Source organism: Hippichthys cyanospilos, chromosome 11 (assembly GCF_059441005.1).
Source record: "Hippichthys cyanospilos isolate Australia breed blue-spotted pipefish chromosome 11, RoL_Hcya_1.0, whole genome shotgun sequence".
NCBI classification, from domain to species: Eukaryota; Metazoa; Chordata; class Actinopteri; order Syngnathiformes; family Syngnathidae; genus Hippichthys; species Hippichthys cyanospilos.
Genome location: NC_142379.1, coordinates 6,110,503 through 6,135,533, shown reverse-complemented (window position 1 = coordinate 6,135,533; position 25,031 = coordinate 6,110,503). Strand labels below are relative to the sequence as shown.

At 39.4% G+C, this 25,031-nt stretch overlaps 2 protein-coding genes and 1 pseudogene across 4 annotated transcripts; 2 read left to right on the top strand and 1 right to left on the bottom strand.

Moving 5' to 3' along the window:
• Positions 1 to 700: 700 nt before the first annotated feature.
• ppp1r13l (protein phosphatase 1, regulatory subunit 13 like) lies at positions 701 to 17,182 on the bottom strand. Of its 2 annotated transcripts, none has more exons than XM_088427208.1 (13): positions 17,026 to 17,182; positions 9,919 to 9,981; positions 9,723 to 9,823; positions 7,963 to 8,476; positions 5,994 to 6,086; positions 5,823 to 5,911; positions 4,083 to 4,449; positions 3,509 to 3,957; positions 2,774 to 2,908; positions 2,520 to 2,653; positions 2,162 to 2,328; positions 1,390 to 1,583; positions 701 to 1,289 (listed from the first exon to the last, which is right to left on the bottom strand). In XM_088427208.1, exons 2-13 carry the CDS (start codon positions 9,953 to 9,955, stop codon positions 1,254 to 1,256), a joined length of 2,316 nt encoding a protein of 771 aa, XP_088283334.1. In that variant the 5' UTR covers positions 9,956 to 9,981; positions 17,026 to 17,182; the 3' UTR covers positions 701 to 1,253. The 2 variants fall into 2 exon arrangements, with proteins under 2 accessions (XP_088283334.1, XP_088283336.1); XM_088427210.1 differs by lacking the exon at positions 17,026 to 17,182 and adding an exon at positions 11,722 to 11,785.
• Positions 17,183 to 17,554: 372 nt separating this feature from the next.
• opa3 (outer mitochondrial membrane lipid metabolism regulator OPA3) lies at positions 17,555 to 19,267 on the top strand. Its single transcript, XM_088427212.1, has 2 exons — positions 17,555 to 17,726; positions 18,420 to 19,267. The coding sequence occupies exons 1-2, from the start codon at positions 17,585 to 17,587 to the stop codon at positions 18,746 to 18,748; spliced, it is 471 nt and encodes a 156-aa protein (XP_088283338.1). The 5' UTR covers positions 17,555 to 17,584; the 3' UTR covers positions 18,749 to 19,267.
• A 639-nt stretch (positions 19,268 to 19,906) lies between these two features.
• LOC148415602 (uncharacterized) lies at positions 19,907 to 24,172 on the top strand (annotated as a pseudogene). Its single transcript, XR_015867203.1, has 7 exons — positions 19,907 to 20,149; positions 20,657 to 20,880; positions 21,145 to 21,292; positions 22,427 to 22,537; positions 22,641 to 22,710; positions 22,803 to 22,957; positions 23,745 to 24,172. The product of XR_015867203.1 is annotated as an uncharacterized LOC148415602 (transcript).
• Positions 24,173 to 25,031: the final 859 nt, after the last annotated feature.

Sequence of the window (25,031 nt, the reverse complement as noted above, 5' to 3'; positions counted from 1 at the left end):
CAATTTTTTCAGAAAATATAGTTGTTGGCTTGGCAACAATTACTAGTTTTACATTAGTAGTTTTCCATTTGCAGACTGATGTACTCATTTTAGAAATTAATCCCCCCCCCCCCCCCCCCAAAAAAAAAAGCATCATAACATTATTTAGTGTTTGTGCTTTTCACTTAAACCTGCAACACCTGCTGTACAAAATGGTGCAAACATGAAAACAAAATATTTATTATGTATAGAATCCACTAGCGGTTGCACAAGAAGGCAAAAGCATCTTGTAATAGTGTCTATGAGCTACCACAAGCAAACTCACACATTAACAGCACATTGTTGTTGTTTTTCACTAAATAATGCAGCAGTGGTCCATTCTCATGTCATTCATACTCTCCTAGCGGCAGAACATCCCTCTCAATACTCAAACTCCACTCAATGCGTGTTTAATAGTTAAAAGGCAAAGTATACAACATTGATGACCCGCAGCCTAGCATTCCACATTTCTCTCTCGCGCCAAGAAAACATGCATATTAAGTTCATTGATTACTCCAAATTTCTGTCGCTGTAAATGTTGTTTGTGCATGTTCCCTGTGATTAGCTAGAGACCAGTGCAGGGTGTACCTTTTTGCCAAATTACTGTACTGTATGCAGGATAGGCTTTAGCTTTATCGCACTCCAAGAAAAAAATAAACAAAGAGCCAAAAGGGGGAAAAAAGACAGCAAAGAAAATGTTTATTGATCACATTACAAAGGAACATTATTAATACTACATGACTAGATAACGCCGCCCTGTGGTCAGTACTGGACATTGCACTCTCATTCAACATCTCGACTGTATACAGTCAGTATTATAATAATTCAAGCAACCTTCTCCCACATTATACACAAAAACACATTATATACTCTACATACATTCTTTTTTCATAGTTCCTTTCCAGTCACATAAGCAGGCAGAATACAAAAATATCACACGCTGACATTTTTGACGTGAGTATTGAAATTAACGGAAAAGGATGAAAGAAAAGCAATTTGTAAAATTATTTTTAAAAAGTACTTTAGATCATGAGGTCAATTACCATTGCCAAACTGGAAGCTATCCGACATTCCAAGATAAGTGAGTGAGTGGAAGTGTGAAAGCAACTGATAGCAAAGTGACAAGAAAAAAACAATACTGACTCGTCCTTCAACTGTCCTTGACTGATACACCACATGTAACACCGATGCACTCACACTACATTATGTGTGACGCTTGACCCATTCTTTCTCAGCTAGGAGAGGGATTTTGGTCGAACTTTGGGGAATAGCTGAGGAAAAGAAAGACAAACAAACCACACAATATTTGATATCATCGTGGCCCCATAAATGTAGTTTGAAATATTTCATTATATCACGAAGAAGTCTTACCCCAAAGTAGTTGTTGGGCACGAAGCCTTCTCGCCCGCACAGCGAGGCCCACCACCAGTCGGAGCCATCAGGCTTCTGCAGGATGGTGACCATGTCCCCCTCTCGAAAGGTGAGCTCATCGGAAGCCTGGGCCGGGTAACTCCATAGGGCGTAAAGCACGCCGCTGTTCTCTATTCCCATCGCTTCCTCCACGCCTGATAGCAACATCAAAGACACAAACGTGGAATCAGATAGCAACATCAAAAACACAAGGTCTATAACATCTTAGACACAGACAGAAAGTAACATTTTAAACATCTATGTGTATTCTGAAAGAGTGCATCCCAGACAATTAGATCTGTTGAGCAGACATAAACGAACAAAACATGTATTTTGATGGTATCTTTAAAAGCAAACGTAGAAATGCAGTCACTAGCATCAGACACAACATTGAGGATTGAAAGTAATATTTATGGCACAGACAGGTGCATCACAGACAAACATTACATTTGTTTCGCATCCTCGACACAAACTGGAATCAAAGACACAAATTACGTTTTGATAGAAACATTAAAAACACAAACATGTAGCGGTACGGTCACTAATATCAAAGACACCACATTGAATTATTATTGATACCCAAAGCATCGTAGACACAGAATGTATTCTGATACCAAAAACACAAACATGTTGAAATCAGCATCAAAGACACCTAAGGATTCAGAAATTAACATCAAAGGCACAACCATGAAGAGCATCTCACAGACTTATGTAGTGTATGCGTATGTCTCACCTCTCAGGAAGCTCTCGCATTCCTCAAAGCCGATGGCGTACGGATCGCATTTCTGTGCGGCCGTGGCGCCGTCGCTCTCCGTCATGGCCATGATGGCTGCGCCGTTCCTCACCAGGAACTCGCACAGCGGTCGGTCGTTGCAAGACGCCGCACAATGTAGTGGAGTCCTGTCGGGCACGAAATGTTGGCCGTTGCCCTCGTGACTGGAGTTTGCAAAAAGGCTAGCAAGCTAACTAGCAGTTTCTCAGCGCAAAGTGGCTAATGTGCAAATACATATTGTGAGAAAGCCACAATAAATGGACCTCCTTGAAATGTGATGATGAAAACTGAGATTTTCTTAGGACACGAAGATATTTACCATCCGTGACTGTCCGGAGCACTGACGTTGGCGCCAATTCGAACCAGGAAGTCCACAACCTTGTAATGGCCGCCGCAAATGGCGTTGTGGAGCGCCGTGATGCCCTCGTCGTTCGGCTGGCTCGGGTCCGGCATCTGCGTGAATGCAGAAAGTTCCCGGTTCGTAATAATAACAATGCTTTTCTGCGTGGAGACATTTTTGTCTCAATCTCCAGCAATGTTAGTAATGCTATATGTTAGCATTAGCATAAGCACCTCCTGGACGGCCCGCTGCACCGTCTCCAGCTCGCCCACCAGCGCGCCGTCCAGCGCCAGGACCAGCGGGCTCAGACGAGCTCGTCTTCCTGAACTTTTGCGCTCCCGGTTTGCCCTCAAGATGGAATGGTAGTTCTGAAGGGACAGTCAAGGTGATTCAAATGTATAATGGGCAGACATACAGGCTATGTGCTGTTTTATAAGGCCTGCAAAAAGCTTGTCACAATTTTTACCTTGACTTGTGTTCAAAATGCAGTAGATGTAAAAATTAGGGCTTGATCTATTCTTTGGCCGGCCAATAATCAATATTTTGACAATCAACGTGATGTTTATCTGCCACAGAATACTAAAAAAATCGGTATTGACCTTGAAAAAAAGGTATATCTCTCGTAAAATTCTAACATAAAAGATAATACCAGATGCTGTGGCCTGCCAAATGTTTAAAATTTGGGATATTTTTTGACTATGACACTTTTGATTCAAAGAAGCAGGGAAAATGTTAATACATTTGCACTGCACTACTTTTTATTTTTAAACCAAGAGCCCCATCTATTGGAGTAAAACAATAACACAGGTGCTTCATGAAGCTCCATTTTCCCATCACTAGTTTAAAACTAACATGAATTCAAATTGCCTCTCCTGTACTTTTCAGATGAGAGCCAAATCAACAACAAATAGCTTCAGAACTTTATCATAATAACGGTATAGAGGTGGAGATAGTTTCTGGTTTCTTACTCTGTAGTCCTGGGGGTTGGGGGTCTGGGGTGGCTGTGGTGGAGGAAGCGCAACACTGTCTTCTCCCTCTGAGGAGCTGCTGGTCTCGCTCCCCTGTTCTCCACCTCCTTCCCCCTTGTGCCGGCGCTCCTTGCGTTGGAAGAGCTTGTTGATGAGCTTCTTGTATTGGTTGGGCTCGTATTGCGATGCCTTCTTCAGGGGCCGCGACTGTTCCACCGAGCCGCGCCTCTTCAGAGGTCGCGGGATTTCCGAGCGGATGCGCAGCAGCTCCTCTATGTCGGGAATCTCCTCGCTTTGGGCCTCGGGGGCCACCACGGGCTGTAGCCGGGTAGGACTGAGGGGCCGGGGAGGGCCCTGGGGGGTGCTAGGCTCGCCCTCGTGGATCATAGGCATGTGGTGAACTAAGTCCAATCGGGACAGCTCGGCATCAATGTCACCTGGGTTCAATGCTGCAAGGAAGGAAGACATTTTTTTTTTATTATTATTATATGAATGATCTAGGGATTCATTTTCAATTGTAATCCCAAATGACAATAAATGAGCCTGTGATGTTTTCATTTATTTATTTTTTTACCATCGCTGTAAACGGCCGGCTGTCTTAATTCAGGCGGCGGATGCATAGTGGGCTGGTTAAAGAAGTAATTCCTGGATATGGCAGGCTGGTAAGGAGCCTCCCACATGTCTCCTTGAGGCCCCCCATGGCTGGTTCGGTTGGATATGGCACCCCATTGGGGGTTCTGGAGACGCATGATGACGGAGAGCGGGATGGGCCTGCGTTGACGAGACTGCTTGGCAATGGGTGGAATGGAAATGCGTGAGATTATAGGTTGCGGGTTGTACTGGTGGGACTGGGTCGGTGAAGCCACGTCCGGAAGAACTGACATCCGGGTGTTCCGGGGCAAGGAACCATGGGGGAAATGAACAGGCGGCGCACGATGATTCTGAAAAGAAAAAACTATTGTCTTTCTATTGTTTGCTCTCTTAAAACTTGCAATCACTTTTCTGTGATTTTCAGCCCTCAAATGTCAACCCTTCCTGCGGTGTTCCTCAAGGGTCAATCTTAGGACCCAGAGTTTATGTGCTTTGAGATAAGCAACACATTTAAAAGTATAGATGAAATCAGATGTTTAGTCTTTTAACTGTTTTTTAAGACGATTTTGCCTTATGTGGAGATGTCAATTTTTGTTGCAGTAAACCATGAAATGTGTTCACTCCACAATGTTGCGTGCATAGTGTACCAAATACAATTCACTTCTGTGTTATTTTAAAATTGGCAGCTTCTTCTATCGATGCCTTTAAAACACTCCCTGAATTTTCCCAGGAAACCAATTTTATGATTCCACGCCCATATCGTCTTGATGTTTCTTTCTGCTAGTGATGCCAGGAGATGTGGTTTGGAAGATTTCTCCATAACCTTTATTGGAAAACCCTTTTCAAGGATGGGTGTGCCCATGATACAGTTTCTGAATGAAAAACAGTTATAACTGATGTTTTTTGCAGGATAAGCATGAACAAACTCATCCAATCCTGCAGGATTGGATCCATTTTATCCCGGCGTAACAATGGAAAACAATGTCCGTGGTTTATTTCAGACTTCTTGACCGGATTGCAATGTGATTTTCACCTGAAACAGAGCGATAGCCACCAAGGACTTGACTTGAAGTTGGCTCTGTTGCTGAATACGAAGACAGGAGCAACGGTTTGTGGTGAGCGCTCATGTTATATGTATCAAGTCATTTACTATTCATAAATAAGTTACAAGGACTTTGAACCGCAATATAGTTAACAAATTATCTTACAACTAGTCTAGTTTATTGCTCTACTACCACTCTGTTTATTTTTTCTAGGCAGTCTAGTTGTCCCATAGAGTTTGACGTTCCAAAGGCCCAAATTGGTAAAATATTGGGGGCCGGTTCAACCCGTCGGTGACATTTTTATTTATTTTTTTTAATGGAAATACATGATTATTATTATTATTATTATTATTTTACTTACACCATTCAAAATGTTTAGGGACGCCAAACTATGTACAGTATATACTGGTATATTGAGATTTTTTTTCATCATTCTCTTTGGACAACAAAATTAAAAAAAAAAAAAAAAAGATAAATACCACCAAAAAATTTGTTAAAATATTGTCTGAACAATGAATGTCTTTTATAATTGCAGTTAATGGGAATAGTAGACGTGGCTGACTTCACTTTTCTTTGCTTGATTTTTATCACAGTAACTTGGAACTTCCTTCAAACATGAAGGTTAAGACTTATGATTCATGACTTGCACAAGAATGACTTCTATCATGTGCAGCACGCACCTTTTTGGGGCTGGGGGCCGGGGGAGGGCCATCCAGATTGGATTCTTTCCAGTGACTGTTAGGCACGGTGGCTCTGATCCACTCACTCTCTGGAACGACAACACAATAGGCCCTTTTGACCACTTTTTTCGCTCATTTGGCCCATACAGAAAGTACAAAGTGAACACTAACTGTCGTAGGTGTGATGAGGCTTGCTTTCGAAGGACATGTCTAGATCTGTCTCGTTCCACTTGCCTGGACTCTTTTGCTTCTGCACACCCTCATCTGGGAGAAAGCGCACAACAGGAAAAAAACAAATAGAATCAGTTAATAGGAGCGGCAAACCAGCCCGCACAACCCCACACCCAAACGGTTCTGAGGTACACTGGACAGGAATGAACTTCTTAACTTAGTTTTTTAAAATGTCATGTTTAATGGCCCTTGCTATGTTCCGCCTACAAAATTCTTCAACTCGACTTAGTTTTGGCCATTTCAAGGAAATTTGCCGTGTTAAATCATTTCCAAGGGGAATTGAGTGAGGTGAACATTTAGAATTTGTAATGGGAAATACCTGAATCTGTTTTCCTGACTGTGTCATTGAGAATGAAAAAGAATTTTGACTTTGTTGTCAGTGGGAATTTTTGACGTTGTTACCGCGGCAAATTGGAAAAGCTGAATGATCTTAATTTAAAATGGAAGCTATTTAAATGTGCAATGTTAAATGTGCAATTGGAATGACTGATTACCTTAATGAGAAACTGCGTCATTGGAAATGAATGCGGTATTTTGGGGTGAAAATGTTGAATTTTCAGAAAACTGTGAACATCTGGAATGAGAACAATACTAGCCCCCATGACAGGATTTTTTGCAACATGTTGATATTAGAATGGTGTGAATCTGAATGGTTATGTGGAAGGAGATGAATGTCAACAAGTGCGAGGAATAAAAAATAGAAATAAAATGTGAGCCAATTTCAAGAGGGTGTGTAACTTAGCCTATAATGTTAAATATTGTGATCTACTGTGGTTTCATGTCCATGCTGTGCCCACTGGCATTCTTCAAATACAGGGTGAGTATGCCAGCTTTGAAGTGGGTTTTCTCGTCACTTTTGCAAACCTGTTCTACTGCTGTGTCTGTATGTTTCCACGGAGATTGTGAAAATCATCAGTTCCACAAAAACACACACCAATCCAGCAGCAACTCCACCCTCTTAAGCAATGTGAACCGTCCTTGCTATGTCGACGGCGTGGCCAACAAAAATCGGAATGTTTACTTAACACATTTTTGTGTGGATTTTGTACAAAGAAAGAATTTAAATTATATTCCAGTACAGTGGTACTTCTACTAATGAAATTAATTGGTTCCGGAAGTAATTTCGTAACGTGAATTTTTCGTAAGTAGGGTTAGGGTTATTTTTTACATGCTTTTTACATCTAAACAGCCTAATTCGTTCCAAGCCCATTCCAAAAATGCATCAAAAATGATAAATACTTTTAGAATTACATTGGTGCTTAATAATCAAAAGATATCATATAAAGAATAATTTAAAAAACGCTCGTAAACCCTTGAGTCTTAGAATTATGGGAGTTGACACAATGAATGCAGTTCACTTGTTTGCATTGAGATGGTATTGGTGTTTTGATAAGTGCAGAGAGAGACACGTTTTTAAGACGTTTAACTTGTATGTTTTTATTTTACATTTCCAGTGATCCAGGAATCATTTATAAGTCCACGGGAGCAATAATATTTATTTTTGGATTATTTTGAGCATGTAAGAGTACTGAAGTTTAGTTTAGGGTCATGCAAAGTGCTTCCAGAGTGAAGTCATTGCTAAAGTGCTCATGACGTGCTAACAACGCTAATGTTAGATGCGACAGCCCAAAGTAGTATGTTACATATGTGTTTTTATGTGAAAATGTGCAATGTGAGCCCTAGCCAATGTCAATTGTACGTTTTTGGGCGCAAGCGCTGGTGTCTGGTCTCTCATATTATAAGACAACAATGTCGCCTATCGTATCTTGACTTTAGTAGCTCAAGTAACAACCAATCACGATTCAGCTTGAGAAAAGGTCGCGTGGCAAAACTCAGAAAACTGACCTCTGAGGGATACCTTAACTACAAAATGGCCTGTGATGAAATTTCGTTTGACAGCAGCACTCACCTGATTGTCTGTAAACAAAATTCCTGGGTCCGGTTTCAGCCACGGGATGTTGAAAAGACAAAGGCGACGGGCCTCGGTCAGGCCGAGGTGACCTACGGCCGTCGAAAGGGCTGAGCCGATTGGGCGAGGGCGATGGCAGGTTCAAGGAGGCTTGGCGGTTTGGTGACGGGCTCCTTTCCACGTAGCCCACCGAAGTACGGGGACTCTGCTCGTAGCTCCGCCTCGGACTGTGAGGCGAATGCTTGGGGCTTATCTGGCGGTACGAGTACCCATCAGGACCACCACGAGGCAGAGGCGAGGTGGCCCGACTGATCTTGGGCGAGGAAAGAGGGCTGATGGAGGGCACTGGGGAGGTTGGTGCACTTTTGATCATGGTGACCATGGAGTCCATCGGGTGGAGAGTAGATGTGTTGGATTGGTAAGGCGTTGACGAAGAACTGATGTTACTCCAGCTACTCGATGACCTAATTGTGTTGGATGTGCTGGACGTTGGAGAGATGTGGTATTGAGGAATCTGTAAATGCACACGCACAGAATTTTTTTAGGAGCAGTGTGCAGTTCAAAATTGTTGGCTCGCAAAATCCCTGAGGCCCATCCTATTCATCTGTGTCCACTCTAGTAGATATTTTTGGCTTATATATGTTGGAGCTACCTTAATAAGATCTAGTGTTCTTAGTAGAGGACATCCTGACATTTCCACTGATCTCTCGTATTTGGGTGGGGCGCTAATAACTTTAAAGACTTACTAAGACAAAATGGACACAAACATGGACACAAATAGGCTGAGTCTCACATGGAAGTTGATCTACAAATCGATGAATGCATCAGCTAAAAAGGCAAACCATCTAAAGTAGAGGGTATGAATCTCCATAAAAGACAATTTGATACGGTTTTTCCATACGTGAGATGTGAACCGCTTCAAGAACAGAATGATTCGATTCGACTCAATGGGGTTACGATACGATATGATACAGCTCAGTTGGAGAGAGTATGATGTCGAGGTGCAACAATAAATCGACAACTAATCAATTACCAAATGAATCGGTAATTATGTATGGTAATTGATAAATTGTTTAGAGACAGGATTTCTTTAGTCCTGCATGAAAGCAAATGATGATATATATTGAGTCAAAAGAAGACATTAACAAAACTTCTTTGAAAAACAACGATTGATATTTTGGCTTTCATTTGTAATAAAGGAAATCATATTAAAACATCTTTTTTTTTAATTTAATTAAATTAAATCAGCAGATGAATACATTATTCAAATAATTGTCAGTTGCAGTCCTAGTATGCTATTATTTTGTTTCTCAGTATATTGTCTCATTTTTATTGAAGGAATACTGTACATTACTGCTAACGTGTACCAAGATACAGTAGTATGCACAACTTGAACATATTTTAATTTTAAATATACCTGTTGCTAAAAAGCAAAGCATGGAGAGTCTGTGGCCAAAATGAACACAGTGAATGGAGTAACTGATTATTGCCAACGGAACTCTCAAATCATCTACACTCTTGCCGGTTTCCTTTCCTTGTGGCCAGCTGCTGCTTCTTTGACAATCACGCCATGTTTTTGTGGCTCAAGTGAAAAATATACACACATAGAAAACAATACAATATAGTGTACAGTATACTATACATGAAACCCCCAAAATTTGTAGATGTGTGGTTCTCAATCGCTTGGTGTGTGTGTGTGTGTGTGTGTGTGTGTGTGTGTGTGTGTGTGTGTGTGTGTGTGTGTGTGTGCGTGTGTTTACCTTGGGTCCAGTGGAGGCCTCCTTCAGCATGGAGTTGAACTCTCTGTCGAGCTCGTCCGCGCTGGCCAGCGATGCGTTCAAGTCATCGTTCATAGTCCGGACTGGAGAACAGCAAATCACAAATCAGACAATTAGCGCAATGCTAACCGGATGATTGACAGGGTCATTAAATGAAGAATGGGGGGGGTGGACTCACACAGTAGGTTACTGCCATAACTGCTTTGTGAAGTCATGGCTGTCAGGCAGCGACGTTCAGCTCCTGGAAAACAAAGCGACTCTTTTTGGACAGCTCTCATTTTTTTGTAGAATAAACAAATTACATTTCGTGAGACATGTTTGTTTTTTTAATAGGAAACGTGATGGACTACTTGTTAGCATGCATTTAATTTTAACATACTGTTGAAGAACAAAGGCCAAGTGTTTGGAAAATAGCATCATGAAAAAAAAAAGCATTTATGAAGAAGAAATTCGAAATAGGAAAAGCCTGAAAATATATTTACGTAGTATTTATTAAAAAAAAAGAAAACACTTGCACCATTTTCATTTAAAACAGAATATTATATGTTTAGTCAAGTGTGACTTCACTTATTCACTGCCAGCCCACTTCAAATGTAATTTTGACTGGCACCATTGACACCTTGAACGTTTACCTTTTGCCGCATTTCCGGCTTCAAACATAAAGATAGAAATCTGGAATACCTCACAAAATGTGGCAAAGAGTCAAAAGTGTTTAACAGGGGATAATACTTTCGTAAGGCATTTTATCAATGGTGCTTGCCCAGTAAAAATAGAAATAGCCCAGGATTTTACTGGTAAAAACAGTTAACTTCTTTTTGCTCTTATGACAATAACGAATGAAAAAAAAAACAAGTCTGTCATTTAAGAATGCAATGTGGTAGATGTTTTTTTATTTATTTGTACATTTGGTACATGACTTCTTTTTGTGCTTGTATTAAAATTAGAAATGTTTAAAAAGTCTCCTTTATGTGTCTGTTTAAATTGTCTTATTTTGTGTACAGTTAATAAAGGTTTAAGGATGGCGCCAGTTCGGACCTTTCAACTGGGATGGCCTCTTGTTCTCCTTTCGTCTGGTTTCACCTCGACACTACTTAAAGAAGCCACACTAATTGTTAGGTATGTACAACCATTAAATTTCTTCCCAAAGGGCAAACGCACAACCTAGACAACTTTCACACCCTTTGCGTGTGTGTAGTTAATGACAAAATAGTCATATATATATATATATATATTATATATATATATATATATATAATGTATACACACACAAGTATAAAGGCATCATGGGACTGATTTTTTTTTTTTTTTGTAAATCAGAGAAGAATTTAGAAAACAGCCATGTTGCTTGCTTGACTTGAACATGTCTAAAACACCCACAATGCACTCTGCTCACCACCCTCCACAGGGCGCTGTAATGTTGCTATGCTATTAAAACTCACTTGTCCTCAATTTTTTTTTTTTTTTTGGCTTCTATTTCCAAAATTGTGCATGTTTTGTGGGCATTTCTGGACATTGATGTAAAAAAAAAAAAAAGGATGTGTATCTTGGACAAAAATGAGCAAAAGATATTTTTGTTGTGCTTTACTTGGAGTGCACAGATCGCAAGGATGCTAAATAAAAAGATAATTTTCAGTGATGGGGGGGCGGTTTACTGCGGCAACATAGTATTTATTCTTTCTTGGTTGCTTTCGATTACCACTGATGTGGAAAACTGGTTTCAAACATTAAAAGTTGCCGATTATAGATCACATTAAACGAGTGTGCATATTTCCCGGCAGGCGAACAAGTTGCACAATGATTGACAGCTGTCACATCCGGATTAACATTAGTCAGGCCCTTCGGAAGAGAACAAGTTCAGACTATCGATAAGATGGCCTGTGCGGGACTCACAGTCGCATTCCGTAGCAGACAGTCAACTCACACACATTCTGTATCTTATCTTTGTCAAGAGCAATGCGTAACACAAAGCCAGATTACTCACAGGCTTCGTCCTGGCCCTGCCCCGAGGCTTCCTGGCCCGACACCACCCCCCAGGCCGTCCGCTCACCCCCGTCTGTGTTTACTGGAACGCTTATGGAACTTGTCTTCCTCTAAAACATCTGTTTATTTGTTCTCTGTCCAAAGCTCCTTTGGACTCCAGGTCAACAGACTGGCCCACCGTCGGGAAGTGACTCAAATCCGTGTAGTGATAAAAAAAACAAACAAAAAAATCTAACATTTAACAGCTTGATGTTGAACAGAACTGAGCAATTCCAACGCAAAATAAGATTAATTTAATACGCCATTATTTTTTAAGGTCATCTTCCCAACATTTTCTGTAACAAAAATGATAAAATTATGTTTTTGCTTAAAATAACTTTATTTGTAAAATGATGTTTTGCTGTTGCAATATCTGCACTGTTTTCTGTCTTTCTAATGTTTGTACATGACTTAGGTCAACTTCCCTTGCTTTTCTTGTCAGCGGTATTCACCCTCTGACGTTTTCTCAGGTGGTAAGATGACACTCAAAACATGTTCCATAAATTATTTTAGTGGCAGCAAAAGATTGCTATATGCTACAAACAGTACTTTCAAAGGCCGCTCAGAGGTCAACTGCTCCAATAGGAGCAATTACATCTTATGGTGTCCCCCAAGGTTCACATCTATGCCCATTATTGTTTACCTCATTCAATGTCATTAAATGGCTCCAGTTGAACTCATTCACAGCCATCAACAACAGTAGAATAGAATAGAAAAGAATAGATGTACAATGAAATTGGGAGCGCTGCTACAAATGGTGTATATTAAATAAATACAGTATTAATAATTATTATATAATAAAAAAAAACCTAGTTTAACAGAGTGCATTTGTTATTTTCAGTGTGTTTTTTTCTGTTGTAAGAAGTGTTAATACCTCTAGGGGAAAAGCTGTCTCTGAGTCTGTTTGCCCGGCTTGTATGAGCCCTGTAGCGTCGACCAGAGGGCAACAGTTTAAGCCTTGATGATGTCATAGATCAATCAATTGGCAATCAAAAATCTATTTTAACTGGCCTGGTAGTTAATGGGTTAGGATGGAGTTAATGAGTTAATACATGGATGCAAGCAGCCCTCTGTCATGGCCATGAATGTCTGTTTAAAAAAAATAAACGATCTTTTGTCAAATGCAGGACAATTTAAAGGAAATTAATAATCACCCCAATCAATGAAAATCCAATATCTCAAAGTCGTTTGAAACACTTAGGTGTCGTTTGTAGACAGTATATCTGCCATTCCACACATAAACAGTTGCTTAATAATATGTCTGGGTTACTTAATACGTCTAATCCACACAGGTGGGGAGTCTTTGTCAATTCAATGCATTGTTTTGTGCATAACTTTGATGTCACTTCACTATTGCTTAACAGCCCCACCCATTGTTTAACACAATGACAGAAAATGTGGTCTCATCCCAGTTAGATGACCTGCTGATTCACTTTAGGATATTTCTCAAGAGGATATGCAAAAGCAACACCTTGGTCTTCCTTTTCCCAGCGTTTAGCACGGAATTGTTTCCACCACCGTAACAAAGGCTGGTGTTTGTCCCACCCTCTCATACAAACATGGAATGGACAGATTGTATATGTCAGTGTTAAGGGGAATAATTGTTAGTTAAGCAGAATACCAGGGTGTGTCTGCTATTGTGCCTTGTACAATCGCTGCCTTGACAGTGTTGTAGTCTTCATCTCATTCAAACCTTCCAATTTCTTCCTCCGCCTCGGTTTCAGTCCTATCTGTGCCTCTACAGTTTCCCGTTTTTTTTTAAATGCAAATTACAAGTATATTCTGATCATATTCCCATTTATTATAATCATATTGCAGAGTAATCTGCCACTTCTTACTCGGGTGTTGAGCTGCCAGTGAGGAGTAAACACTTTTGACCGGCAAACTCATTTTAATGTATTCACAAGCACTTTTGAATATATTCAAATATGTTCAAATGTATTTGCAAATATGTCTGAACATATCTATTTGCAAATATGTTCAAATGTGCTTGTAAATACATTCAAACATACCTGGAGGCTAAATGCTAAAAACATAGCATTTGTTCCTATAATGCCATAAGAGGAGCACTGGCCACAAGTGTCACCACTCTTATTCATAAAAGAAAAAAATAAACAGGCGTCACTGGCAGACAAGTATTTTACTTGATAATTCTTGTCGCTGGCAAGGAAAGAGTTAACATGCAAATCCTGTAGAATTATTATTTTCACCTGGCAAATACATTCAAACTGTAGACTACAAAGTTTGGAACGTACTCGCAAATAGTTGTAAGATCATTCTAAAAACACGGCATACAGTATGTTCCCGTAATTTTACAGGTTGTGCTCGTCAAAACCACATGGGCATTATGGGAACGAATGCTATGTTTTTGGAATTTGGCGTACAAGTGCGTTTGGGCATACTTGCGAGAACGTTCAAACGTATTTGAAAGTGTGTTTGACGTATTTGTAAATTTGCTTGAAGGTCCTCTCAAAACAAATTTGCCAGTCAAAAATGTTTACTCCACACTGACAGCGCTACGCTTTTGTGATTGTGACAAAATAAGAGTAAAAATGACTCATGAAATCCCAAATTACAGTAAAAATTGTTGAATGTCTATTACGTGGCCATAGGTGCGCCCTCCAGTGGACAAAATGAGCAAAAAGTTACATTTGGTGAAGAGCTGCAGATTGTGTTTTGTTTTTGTTTTTGTCCATGGACTGCATGTTTGACACAGCTGCACTAAATCATTTCATATTCAAATTCCATGAAATGCTGTCTAACACCACATACAAGACTTCCACAAATCCTGTATGGTATCAACTTAAACAAGACCGGTTAAATTATGCATGGCTTCTACTAAATAATGCAAGACTTCCCAAATATCCCAAAAACTGTTCTAAATCTCATAGGTCAGTAGGTTATGTATTTGTTGTGTGAAACATGACAAATTTCAACGTGACTCGCAGTAGATCCTCAATTTCCGCATGTCACCCACCAAGAATGGCTCGGTCAGTCTTTTCTATTTGCGGACTTAAACAAGAGTTACGCCCTAGTTCCTCACAACAACTCTCTCCTGGTGAGCCACAGAGGTGCTTGACATTACCTCATAAAAAAAAAGACTTTGTTGTGTTATTTATTGTTAGTCTAACATTTTTGTCTTTCTATTTTAGACCGAATAGGATCAATATATTTAATCGGTGACCCGAATGTTAAGTATATTTCATCATTACATTTTTAAATCATTTAAAGGTGTCTTATACGACTCACTCTTGACTTGCTTGAACCTAAAATTGATAAGCAAAACTACCCGCAGCATAACTTTGTTGTTTGGAATCTCAGCATGCCTATAGTACATACTAAAACTGTGCATAATCAGTCATATTTTATTGATTTATATGAATATATTGATTCTTGTCTTTTAATTGGAAATGCAAATGACCAATGAGATTTTGTTTTGTTGTTTTTGCTTCAGTCTAAATTCTCTGCCATGCTATGTGCGCTCCATGCGACTCAGGAATCTTTCAGTGTTGCAGCACACAGTCAACATTTCTAGACAGCGAACAAAGCGGGGGCCATTACAGAGATTTGCAGGTCGGTTCCCGCAATTTATGTTCCCCTTCCAAGGAACTATGTGCGCTTTTTTTTTGTTCAGTGTTGGTGCACAGAAGCAAGTGGTGGTTTGGGGCAACGGGTTGCTGGTGTGCCGCTCCCATCTGTGATTAACCACTTTGGGGGAAAACCGTGGAGAACACATGTTGACCGTTTTCAACTGCAAGTTTCACTTTTCCCAGAGTGTTCTTAAACCACAGTAAAAATCATATGGGAAAAAAAAAACACAGAGGCTTAACCTAATCATTATTACAGTAAAACCTTATTCCCCTGGGTTTTACCATTTCAATTTAGGTTGCTTCTTTCAAATCAAAACATGTAGTTTACTATCACTTTTAGTGGATGAGAGCTGCAACGTGTGTATTTAAAACAACCACATTTAAGTTTAAGGTCATCTAGATTGTATGCTAACACATAATAGCAGCGCTAAAGATGTCATAACAAATAGCATCAATACATATTTTGACCAGTGATGCAACACATTTAAACAGACAACAAACAATAATCCTCTTTAAAAAAAAAAAAAAAAATTAACAGTACAACTACTAACAGTAGTTGTGAAACTTTTTCGTTTGTGTCTGCTTGATAATATTTTACTGTTCCACAATGAAGTTAAGCACACCTCTAATTATTTCTTCATATTTCATTGAATTATGTACTGAATGCCGTTATTACGAAATCGATAAATGAAATTTTCAGTCAGTTCAAATGGCAAAGATGATTTAACATGCAGGCATGATCATGGAACGAATTCGACTAAATTTATGACTGGAGTAATTTGCAAGTGGTGTTGTTGTACAGAACAACAAGTGGCAGCAAGTGGCGCACACTACTTGGCCGAGCGCCACTTTGACATTCTGCAAGCAGGTTTGATTTGCTTGCAGACGTGAGAAGACAGTGAACTGAATGTTTGTCAATCTTCATGTCAAGTTTCAGGACTAAGATCTTTGCAGGTTCAAGTCCTGAACAAGTCCCGATGTGTTCCGCTAACACAGCATTTAAAATTAGTTTCATGCATTGATTTTTTTCCCCTCGTGATACTATTCATCCATTGTTTTTCAACTTGTCCTGATTAGGGTAAAAGATAACTAGAAAATTTATAGTCTTCAGTCGACCTAATGGTTTTGGAATGTGGGAGGAAGTTTGAAAAAAATCTCACAAAGCACAGAGAACATACAAACTGCACACAGGAAAGTCTGAAGAATTTCAAACCGTGAACATTAGAACTGTTTATTTAACATTTTTAACCCATTGCCCGCAAAATATATAAAAGTCGGCTTTAACAAATTGATTTCAAAATTGCGATTAAATTTGTAACGATGTTTTTCAAGGTTCTAGTCCCAAGTATTTTTTTAAGAAACGGCAAAGTTATCGTGAATACTTTTCTATATTTGGAATATTTTCACAAGCAGTCTGATTGTGCTAAAATGCGACCATAAAGTCACGTGAATGCACATGAAACTACTGTAGTGCCAAATGCAGACATGTTTAGGAACTGGATGTGACAGTTCAATGGTTGCAAACCAGACTTACTGAAATAGTAACATCTGATGATCGTTAGTTTTAGAACAAACACGAAAAAAACTCCCTCGCCATTAAATCCCTCATAACAGACTATAACGTCACTTTTTAGGGGGGCAACTTTCCCTGCAGGAATGCGCATGAAAAGTCCTACCTCAAAGAAAATGGAACGTCTTCCTCTTCTTCTTCTCTCTTTTAAAACACAGAAAGAGAAAATCTGCGTGGCTTGAACCCGGAGTACTTTTTTTCTGGGCTTCCTGAAGTCGCCTGCCCAGTCACAGATTGTGTGTGAGAATGTGCTTCCTCCAGGCGTGTACACACAGACACATACATGAGTCCAGGTCCGCCCCTGCTTCTCCTCCCTACATAAACTCAAGTAACCCGAGCCAGGTGTTGGAGCTGCAGCTGGCCAGGTAAAACATGACACGCTTTCATGTTTACGATTTTTTTTTACACTTTGTTTTTATTATTAATATTAACGCGTATGTTCTCATATTTTATGATTATTAAGTGACCTTGGTTGTTTCAATAAAAAAAGGTCACGGTAATCGAAATACAAAGTGCAAATTACGTGTGCAAGTAAATGTAGCATTGTGCTTTTGTCGTAAATCAGCGACGTACCGGCGTGGCGTGTGATTGGTCACAGCGCTTGTCACGTGATTCGCCTCTTGTATACGTCCCGCCCCTGAACGTGAACGCATTTCCGCCCAAAGATGGTTGTCGGCGCCTTCCCCATCGCCAAGCTCCTTTACCTCGGAGTGAAGCAGTTAAGCAAACCCGTCGCCAACCGGATTAAAGCTGGGGCTCGGAGTAGCGAGTTTTTCAAGAATTACATTTGCCTGCCGCCGGCTCAGCGTGAGTAACCGACATTTAAGAGCGTCTATTGACCGCTACCTCGAGTGTCAAGAGAGCCTTGACCGAATTTAGCCGAGATTCGCCGTGGCCAATGACAGTGCGCCGTTTTAGATTCAATGGCCAATAAACGTTGTGAATGAGACCGTTTGGCCAATAGTAGTCAAGAACAGATGGGATGTGCGGTTCTTGTTTGTCATTGAAATCTAGTGTTTAGCAACACAGGGCAAATCTTCACTCTAAACCTGCTATTTATTAATAAAAATAATGTCAGCATTCAGGATAATTAGCCGGATATTGTCCGTTACGGGCATTAACCGTACATTAATGTAATAATTGGTTATCTTGAACAACAATAAATGGCAGCTATAAACTTAAGATTCCTGAGTAAATACTTTAATTACAATAGCATAGAATGCCTTTGCACATGTTCGAGTATGTCACTCTTCACATCTCTTGGTCTTTACTATTTAGGCAGGTTTACTCAGTTATTTTTTCATCGTTATTTAATCTGCTATACTTGTCTGAATTGTTTGAATGTCCCCATATTTGCACGAATTCCTAGTTACAGCTTTCCTATTGCCACTAATAATGTATTTAATTAGAATTTACTAGTGTCTTGTTTCTATTCATTACAAAAGCCCTTCTTGGTTTATTTTTTCATTTGAAAATGTCTTTTACTCACTGTCACTGCAGTGTACCACTGGGTCGAGATGAGAGCCAAGATGCGGATCATGGGTTTCCGCGGGGCCAGCATAAAGCCACTGAACGAGGACGCGGCAGCGGAGCTGGGCGCCGAGCTGCTGGGCGAAACGGTGATCTTCCTCGTGGGAGGCGGGTGCTTGGTCCTGGAGTACGCCAGGCAGGCGGTCAACTCGCGTCGTAAAGAGGACGAGCTCAACCAGACGCTCGCCAGCCTACAGACTCAAATCGCCGAGCTCACGTTCACCACAGAGACGCTAAGCGCTCAGCTGAGAGAAGTCAACAGGCAGCTGGTCGCCTTTCCTACGCCGACCAAAAAGTGATTGTATTTTGTGGCTGTACTCCGAGGGACACTAGAGCACACGGTTGCATCATGTGAAGCCTGAAGCTGCTACTTCACACACTGCCGCCCCAACAAGGAGGAAAAAGTGGACATAACATCAGGGAGTGGCGTTTTGTAATTAACGCAATCAGAGGGACTGCGTGTGCAAATAATGGGATTGCTATGATATTCATAGTGTTTTTTTTTTTTTTTTCTTCCTGTGGTTGCATGCTTATTATAAAGTGAAATGACTGGGGGAAGAATTGCATCAACAAATTCAAAAGTTAATATATCTGATAACGTGACCTTTTTGATATTTAATAACTTAGGAGAGGCTTAGTTAATGATTAACATGTCTCTCCATGTAATAGAAACAAGCACTCAGTCAAAATCACTATGAATCACTGCTGGTTTTTGTGCAACTGACAGAATGGATGAACAGTGTAAAATAATGGCACTGATGGAATCAATGAATTTGTAATAATTGCTCTGAAAATAAAAAATATTGTCGCCTACAAAATTGTTGCAATAGTGCTGCAAAAGTAAAAATTTCCTCCCGTTTTTGATAGCACTTGTCCTAATCACGGTCATAGGAGACCCGGAACTAACCCTGGTTGTTTACACAGTTCACACTGGAATGCCAGAGATGATTCAAACCCTGATTTCAAGTCATTTATTTTAATTATTTGTGGAAATAGTGTTTTCCTGGCCTTTTTCCTGTTTGTGATGACTATATATATATATATATATATATATATATATATATATATATATATATATATATATATATATAATATATATATGTGTGTGTGTATGTATGTATGTATGTATGTATGTATATGTAGTGATGCTTAAAACTACATTACCCATGATTCTTGTTCAATCGCAATTTGGTAATTTCCTGTGAAAACGTTTCGGGGCTTGTAAAGCTTGATTCAGTTTGCTAGAGATACGTCGTGTATAGCTTGTTATTTTCACTGTTCGAATGTGCTGAATGCTGTATGGCAAATTCCCCATCGGTTGAAAAATCGGAAGTAGATTAAAACGTCAACGAAAGAAAAAAAAAGAATGGATATGACGTATAGGTGTGGTTCACGTTCCTTACCAATAGATGGCGAAAGCACACCGTATTGTTGTTTACCAACTGCCGTATTTTACCGAAAGAAGAAGAAGACGAAGCAGAATAACTTCTGGTCTCGATTTTAATCATGATCGAAGCTGAAATAGAACCACGAAAACGAAAAGTTATGTCTGAGGAGACAAAGAAGAGAAAAAGGGAGGCTACCCGGATAAAAGGACACTTTCGGATCAACATTGGCCGGGCTTTCAATCGTTGGCGTAATGTCAAAGAGGAGGAGGGATTTACGACAGATGCTGCCTTGGCTATGTACCTGCTGGACCAGTAAGTAGGTTTTTACGATCAAATCAAAACAACACCGCTAATGTTAACCACCTTTTGATAGTTCGCATTTCCACGCTGATACGACCAGCCATGCAACAAACTCCAAATGGCTGCGTTAAAAGAAAATGCGACGCCCTCCTGCTATATTCTTCACATAGGTATATGAAAATCATAGGTATGTCTTCTCCTTGTGTCATCGATTACTGTAATATGGAGAAGCGGATTATTGTTTTCTTTTCCTCGAGTCCCAGCACTATTACAAATCATGAATCAGCTCAAAAGTGAACGATGGGCTGCAATCAATAGAATCGACTCAATCATATACTGTGTGTGTGTGTGTGTATGTGTATATATACATATATATATATATATATATATATATATATATATATATATATATATATATATATATATATATATATATATATATATATATAAAAATTCTCTCTATGGTAGTTGCATCAAGCAAACAATGTAAATTCTCATCACTGTGATTTCTCTTTCCAGCGTTTTTACTCGGGGGTCTCAGACCTCCAACCAGGATGACTTGAAGAAATTGAGCATCATCGATCTTAAAGAAGAGCTCCAGCGCCGTGGCCTGGACACCAGTAGCCTGAGCTACTCCGTCCCTAATGCCCCAGACTCGGACAATGACGCCAAGCATCCCAAAATGACCCCCATCGCCGAAATAGTCGTCAAAGTTGAACCAGACGAAGAGGATATTAAAAAAGGTGGGTGAGATTTAAATTCCGGACACGCCCTTTATTTTCAGTTCAGTTTAGCTTTTTATGTTTTTGAGCTTGCCAAGACATTATCAGAGATTGATTTTTTTTTATGTTTGTTTGTTTTATAATGAGGAAAACTGCACAGAAATGAGCACAGCCCTACTGAATTTTATTAATCATGATCTGTGGATTCGCGAGAGATTGCTTTATATGAGAGGAACTCTTTCGGGACCAAGGGCAGACGCTGACGTTCTTTGTGCATTATTGCAGAAGTGAAAAAGGAAATGGAGGACGTCCCAATACCGGTGATCACTGCCGTGTGGTCGGAGCCGAAATGTGGACAGGGTGGTCGCAGTGGGACAGAGAGAAGCGGACAAATGCGAGAGTTTGAGGAGAACGGCGACTGCACCGAGCAGAGGTATTCCTCCATTAACATCCATGTGGGAAGTAAGTTCAGAAAATGACAACTTTTTATGCCATGGGTGATGTAATTAAACATAAAACACGAAGAAAATATTATTTTGTATAATCGACAAAATAATCGTTTTCCTGAAGCGAAATCCTGGCGGGCGACAAACCCGGATGTGTGATGTCATTCACAGAACAACATATGTATATGTGTGTGGGTGTGATGCATTTTCACAAAATCATGTCTTGATATATTCTATTTCTACACTTATTTCTCTTTAAAAGTATTTATAGCATATTGAGGTAGCTCAGAACCTGTTATAGCAGTATGAATGTTGCCAAATTGAAATCCCTAGTTTGGATAAAAACACGTATAATCCCTTGGATTTTCCTCTACCCTGTCCTTATTATCACCCAATTTGGACTAACTTTGAAAGGCTCATAACATTGTCAAATATAAATATATATTTACTTTCAATCCCTGAAAATGTTCAGTGGCATTAGCCATATGCATACAAAAAAATATATTTTTATTGTGTGTGTGTGTTGGGGGGGCTACACCCCCTTTATCTACAGAAAATGGTAAAAATGCGATAATGGCAAATGTAATTATGCTCTGTATTTATTATGTCATAATTAGACTTTTGAAGACGTTCGCATTATGGGAGTCCAGGCTAAGACAATCATCGAAGTCATTGAAAGGCTTGCAAATGCACGATAAAACATCAGGTTTTCAATATGTCCAAAACTAAAAATATTTCCAATTTTGAATGGCAGTAAATGAGCCCGATATGGGCTAAATTTGACACATATAGGGTGTAACCCCCATTTGCAAGCATTTAGGAGGGACGACAGCATGGCTTAAGGTCGTCATGTTTTGACAATCAATGCAATATTTTAGCTTCCTAGTTTTTTTTTTTGTATGTTTTTGTTTTTATATCACACATCAAAAACATCAAAATGCCCGAGTTTGGTAAAAAAAAAATAAAAAAAAAATTCAAGCCTTTTGTCTTCCTCAAACTGATAATTGTTTCCGTTCACACAAAATGTAAATTAGCTTTGCACTGAACGACTCACAAATGTTCTAATTTGTAAAAGCTGTTTGCACTGTTTGGGTTAGCATTAACGACATGAACTTTTGTAGGATACCATCACCAGAAATTTTACCCTATATCTTCGACCCAGAGTCTGAAGAAGAGACCGAAAGAGAAGAACCACAACCTCAAACACGTACAACGATGGATGTTTCAGAATGGTAATATATATATATATATATATATATATATATATATATATATATATATATATATATTCATTCATTGATAAAATATCTCTCTTGACCTATCTTTTTGCTCCAGGTGCACGTGTGGAAATTGTTCGACGATGCAGACAGAGGTGGAGAACGTGTGCTGCCGGGAGACGCTAATGGTAAACCAGTGGCACAATTTGATACGCTTTATGTTTTGGTTATACGCTTTTAGTCAAATGAAAATATATTGATGTAACTTCTGACTGCACAGGTAAGCAGAAGAATGGAAGAGGTGGATCCACCTGTCAAATGCATGACCAGCCACCCGGGATTCGTTCCAGTCTGCCTCAATATATATTCCCTGCAAAACGCTTTGAACGTTTATGAGGCGGACTATGGGAAATTCCAAGTTAAAGGTTTTGAAAAGTAAGTGAGATGAAAGAATGTCTACATCACACTTTTCATTTGAGGGCCACATAGAGGGGAAAGGAGAGTACGTTGGCCGCTTTAAACTTCGGCTTTATCAAACATGCTAAAATCAAGTCATAAAAATACATGATTGTACACTTCATTTGATACACTGTTACATATCATTTTGTTGACGGTTATGAGGTGAATATTTAAGACTTTGTCAAGAATTTGTGGTGACCAACAGCACAGTATCCCACTGGAGGAAATGATTCAGAACCAAAATAAGAGCACGGAGATTTAAAATGATCAAAAATGTGAGATTTTCATAAACACGTGGGTTAAACAAAATGTTTCTAAAGTTGAATGATCTCTTTTCACCTGTATTTGGAAGAGAAATTGAGACTATAATATATATATATATATATATATATATATATACATATATATATATATATATATATATATATATATATATATATATATATATATATATATATATATATATATATATATATATATATATATAATATTTTTATCTACAGTTAACTAGCCTTGTGGACCCTGTCAAAGTCATTTTTATGCCGCAAGCGAATGAAAAATGAATGTCAGGCCGCAAATGGCCCCTGGGCCACAGTTTGAACACCACAGGTCTACACAATGTCAGAATATTCTAACATATCAAACAAGCTTAGACACTATTCGGGTGTTGTAAAAGTAAATCAGGTGGAGACATTGTGAACTAAGTGAACTTTTGGTGACCTCACCAGGGGTATTAACAACTACGGCTATATGCTGTTGACAGTCGTTTCAGGAATTTGGCATCCAGGGCCTTCGTCAGCTGGTGTTGGGGATTTGTTGGACACAAAGTGGGTGTCGCCATCCCCTCCTGTGTGGTCCGACGCATACACAAGGAGGTCCAGATGCGGCGGGCCAATATGTCCGATTCAAATCTTCTTTGCCCGGCTAAAGCATGAGGTGTGTGTTTATGTTTTCACGGGTCCAATAAACTGTGAATAAGCGCTACATTTGTTTTATACATATTGAGTAATATATTTTTATAACTTTTTGTTAACTATTTTTTTGCTTCTTTTTTTGTCTATGTTATCTTTGCTTGGGCACGGGCAGAATTCTTATTCTTATTCAAATGCATGGCCTACAGTCTGACTGAAAAATATTGTTCTATGATTCCGCAAAACGGACTGCATTATGCCTTGAATAAAATATTGAAGTTTAAAAATGTGTCCAATGTAGAAATTCATGAGTGCTACGTTGTCCAAGTGGAAGAATGAAGTTCCTGTGAAATCTTACATCGTCCCAGGGAAGCAAGACTACATTTACTGACCGACAGTCTGTAAAACTACATTGCCCAGTATTCTTTAGGTTAAAAAAAAGTTTGCGTCACTTCCGTTGTGAAGCGATTGGCCAAAAATAATTCTGCAACTACTTATAGTATTTTCATAATGTGATTTTAAAACAACTGTATGGTACTAGATGACAAAATGGTTCGAATGAAAGTTTTATTTTTATTTAGGTAAACGAGGTAGATGTCTAAACACAAAACACAAAAAAAGCAGCCTTCAGAAGTTGGCCGGCTGGGGCGCTATAGGGCAGTCGTCGCTCTTTTCGTTTACTACGGGTTTTGTTACCCATGAGACTAGCAGTGGAGGGGTGGGTCCAGACTTTATTTCCACAATTCGTCGTAAAACCTTTATTTATTTTTGGTCGTTTTTTGTTTTTTTTCCTCATGCGAACCCCACACAGAGGGCACAACTTGCATGCGAAGCCAGTGCACGTTTGCTAATGGCAGTTTTCCAGCGGTAATATTTCCTTTCGCGCTCAATGCATTGTGCTGTACCGATGCTTGTGCTAAGCTAATGTAGCTAACAGCGAAGGTGATAAAAAACGACAAACATTTGGCATGATATACTTGTGTAATTATTAGTTAGTTCATTTTGGCAACAATTATAAATACGATACTAGGTCGAAGTTAACATCGTTAAGTTACGTTTGCTTTATTTTATTGTTTGTAGTCATGCACCTAACATGCAAACGGCGACAGCATGGAACGCATAATGTAAACAAAGATTCA

Coding starts and splice junctions, on each gene's coding strand:
- ppp1r13l (XM_088427208.1), bottom strand. CDS start 9,955: ATGACTTCACAAAGCAGTTATGGCAGTAACCTACTGT. Junction 2,654..2,773: donor TGCAGCGGGCCGTCCAGGAG/GTGCTTATGCTA, acceptor GCATTCACGCAG/ATGCCGGACCCGAGCCAGCC. Junction 1,584..2,161: donor ATGCGAGAGCTTCCTGAGAG/GTGAGACATACG, acceptor TGTTGCTATCAG/GCGTGGAGGAAGCGATGGGA.
- opa3 (XM_088427212.1), top strand. CDS start 17,585: ATGGTTGTCGGCGCCTTCCCCATCGCCAAGCTCCTTTACCTCGGAGTG. Junction 17,727..18,419: donor TTGCCTGCCGCCGGCTCAGC/GTGAGTAACCGA, acceptor CTGTCACTGCAG/TGTACCACTGGGTCGAGATG.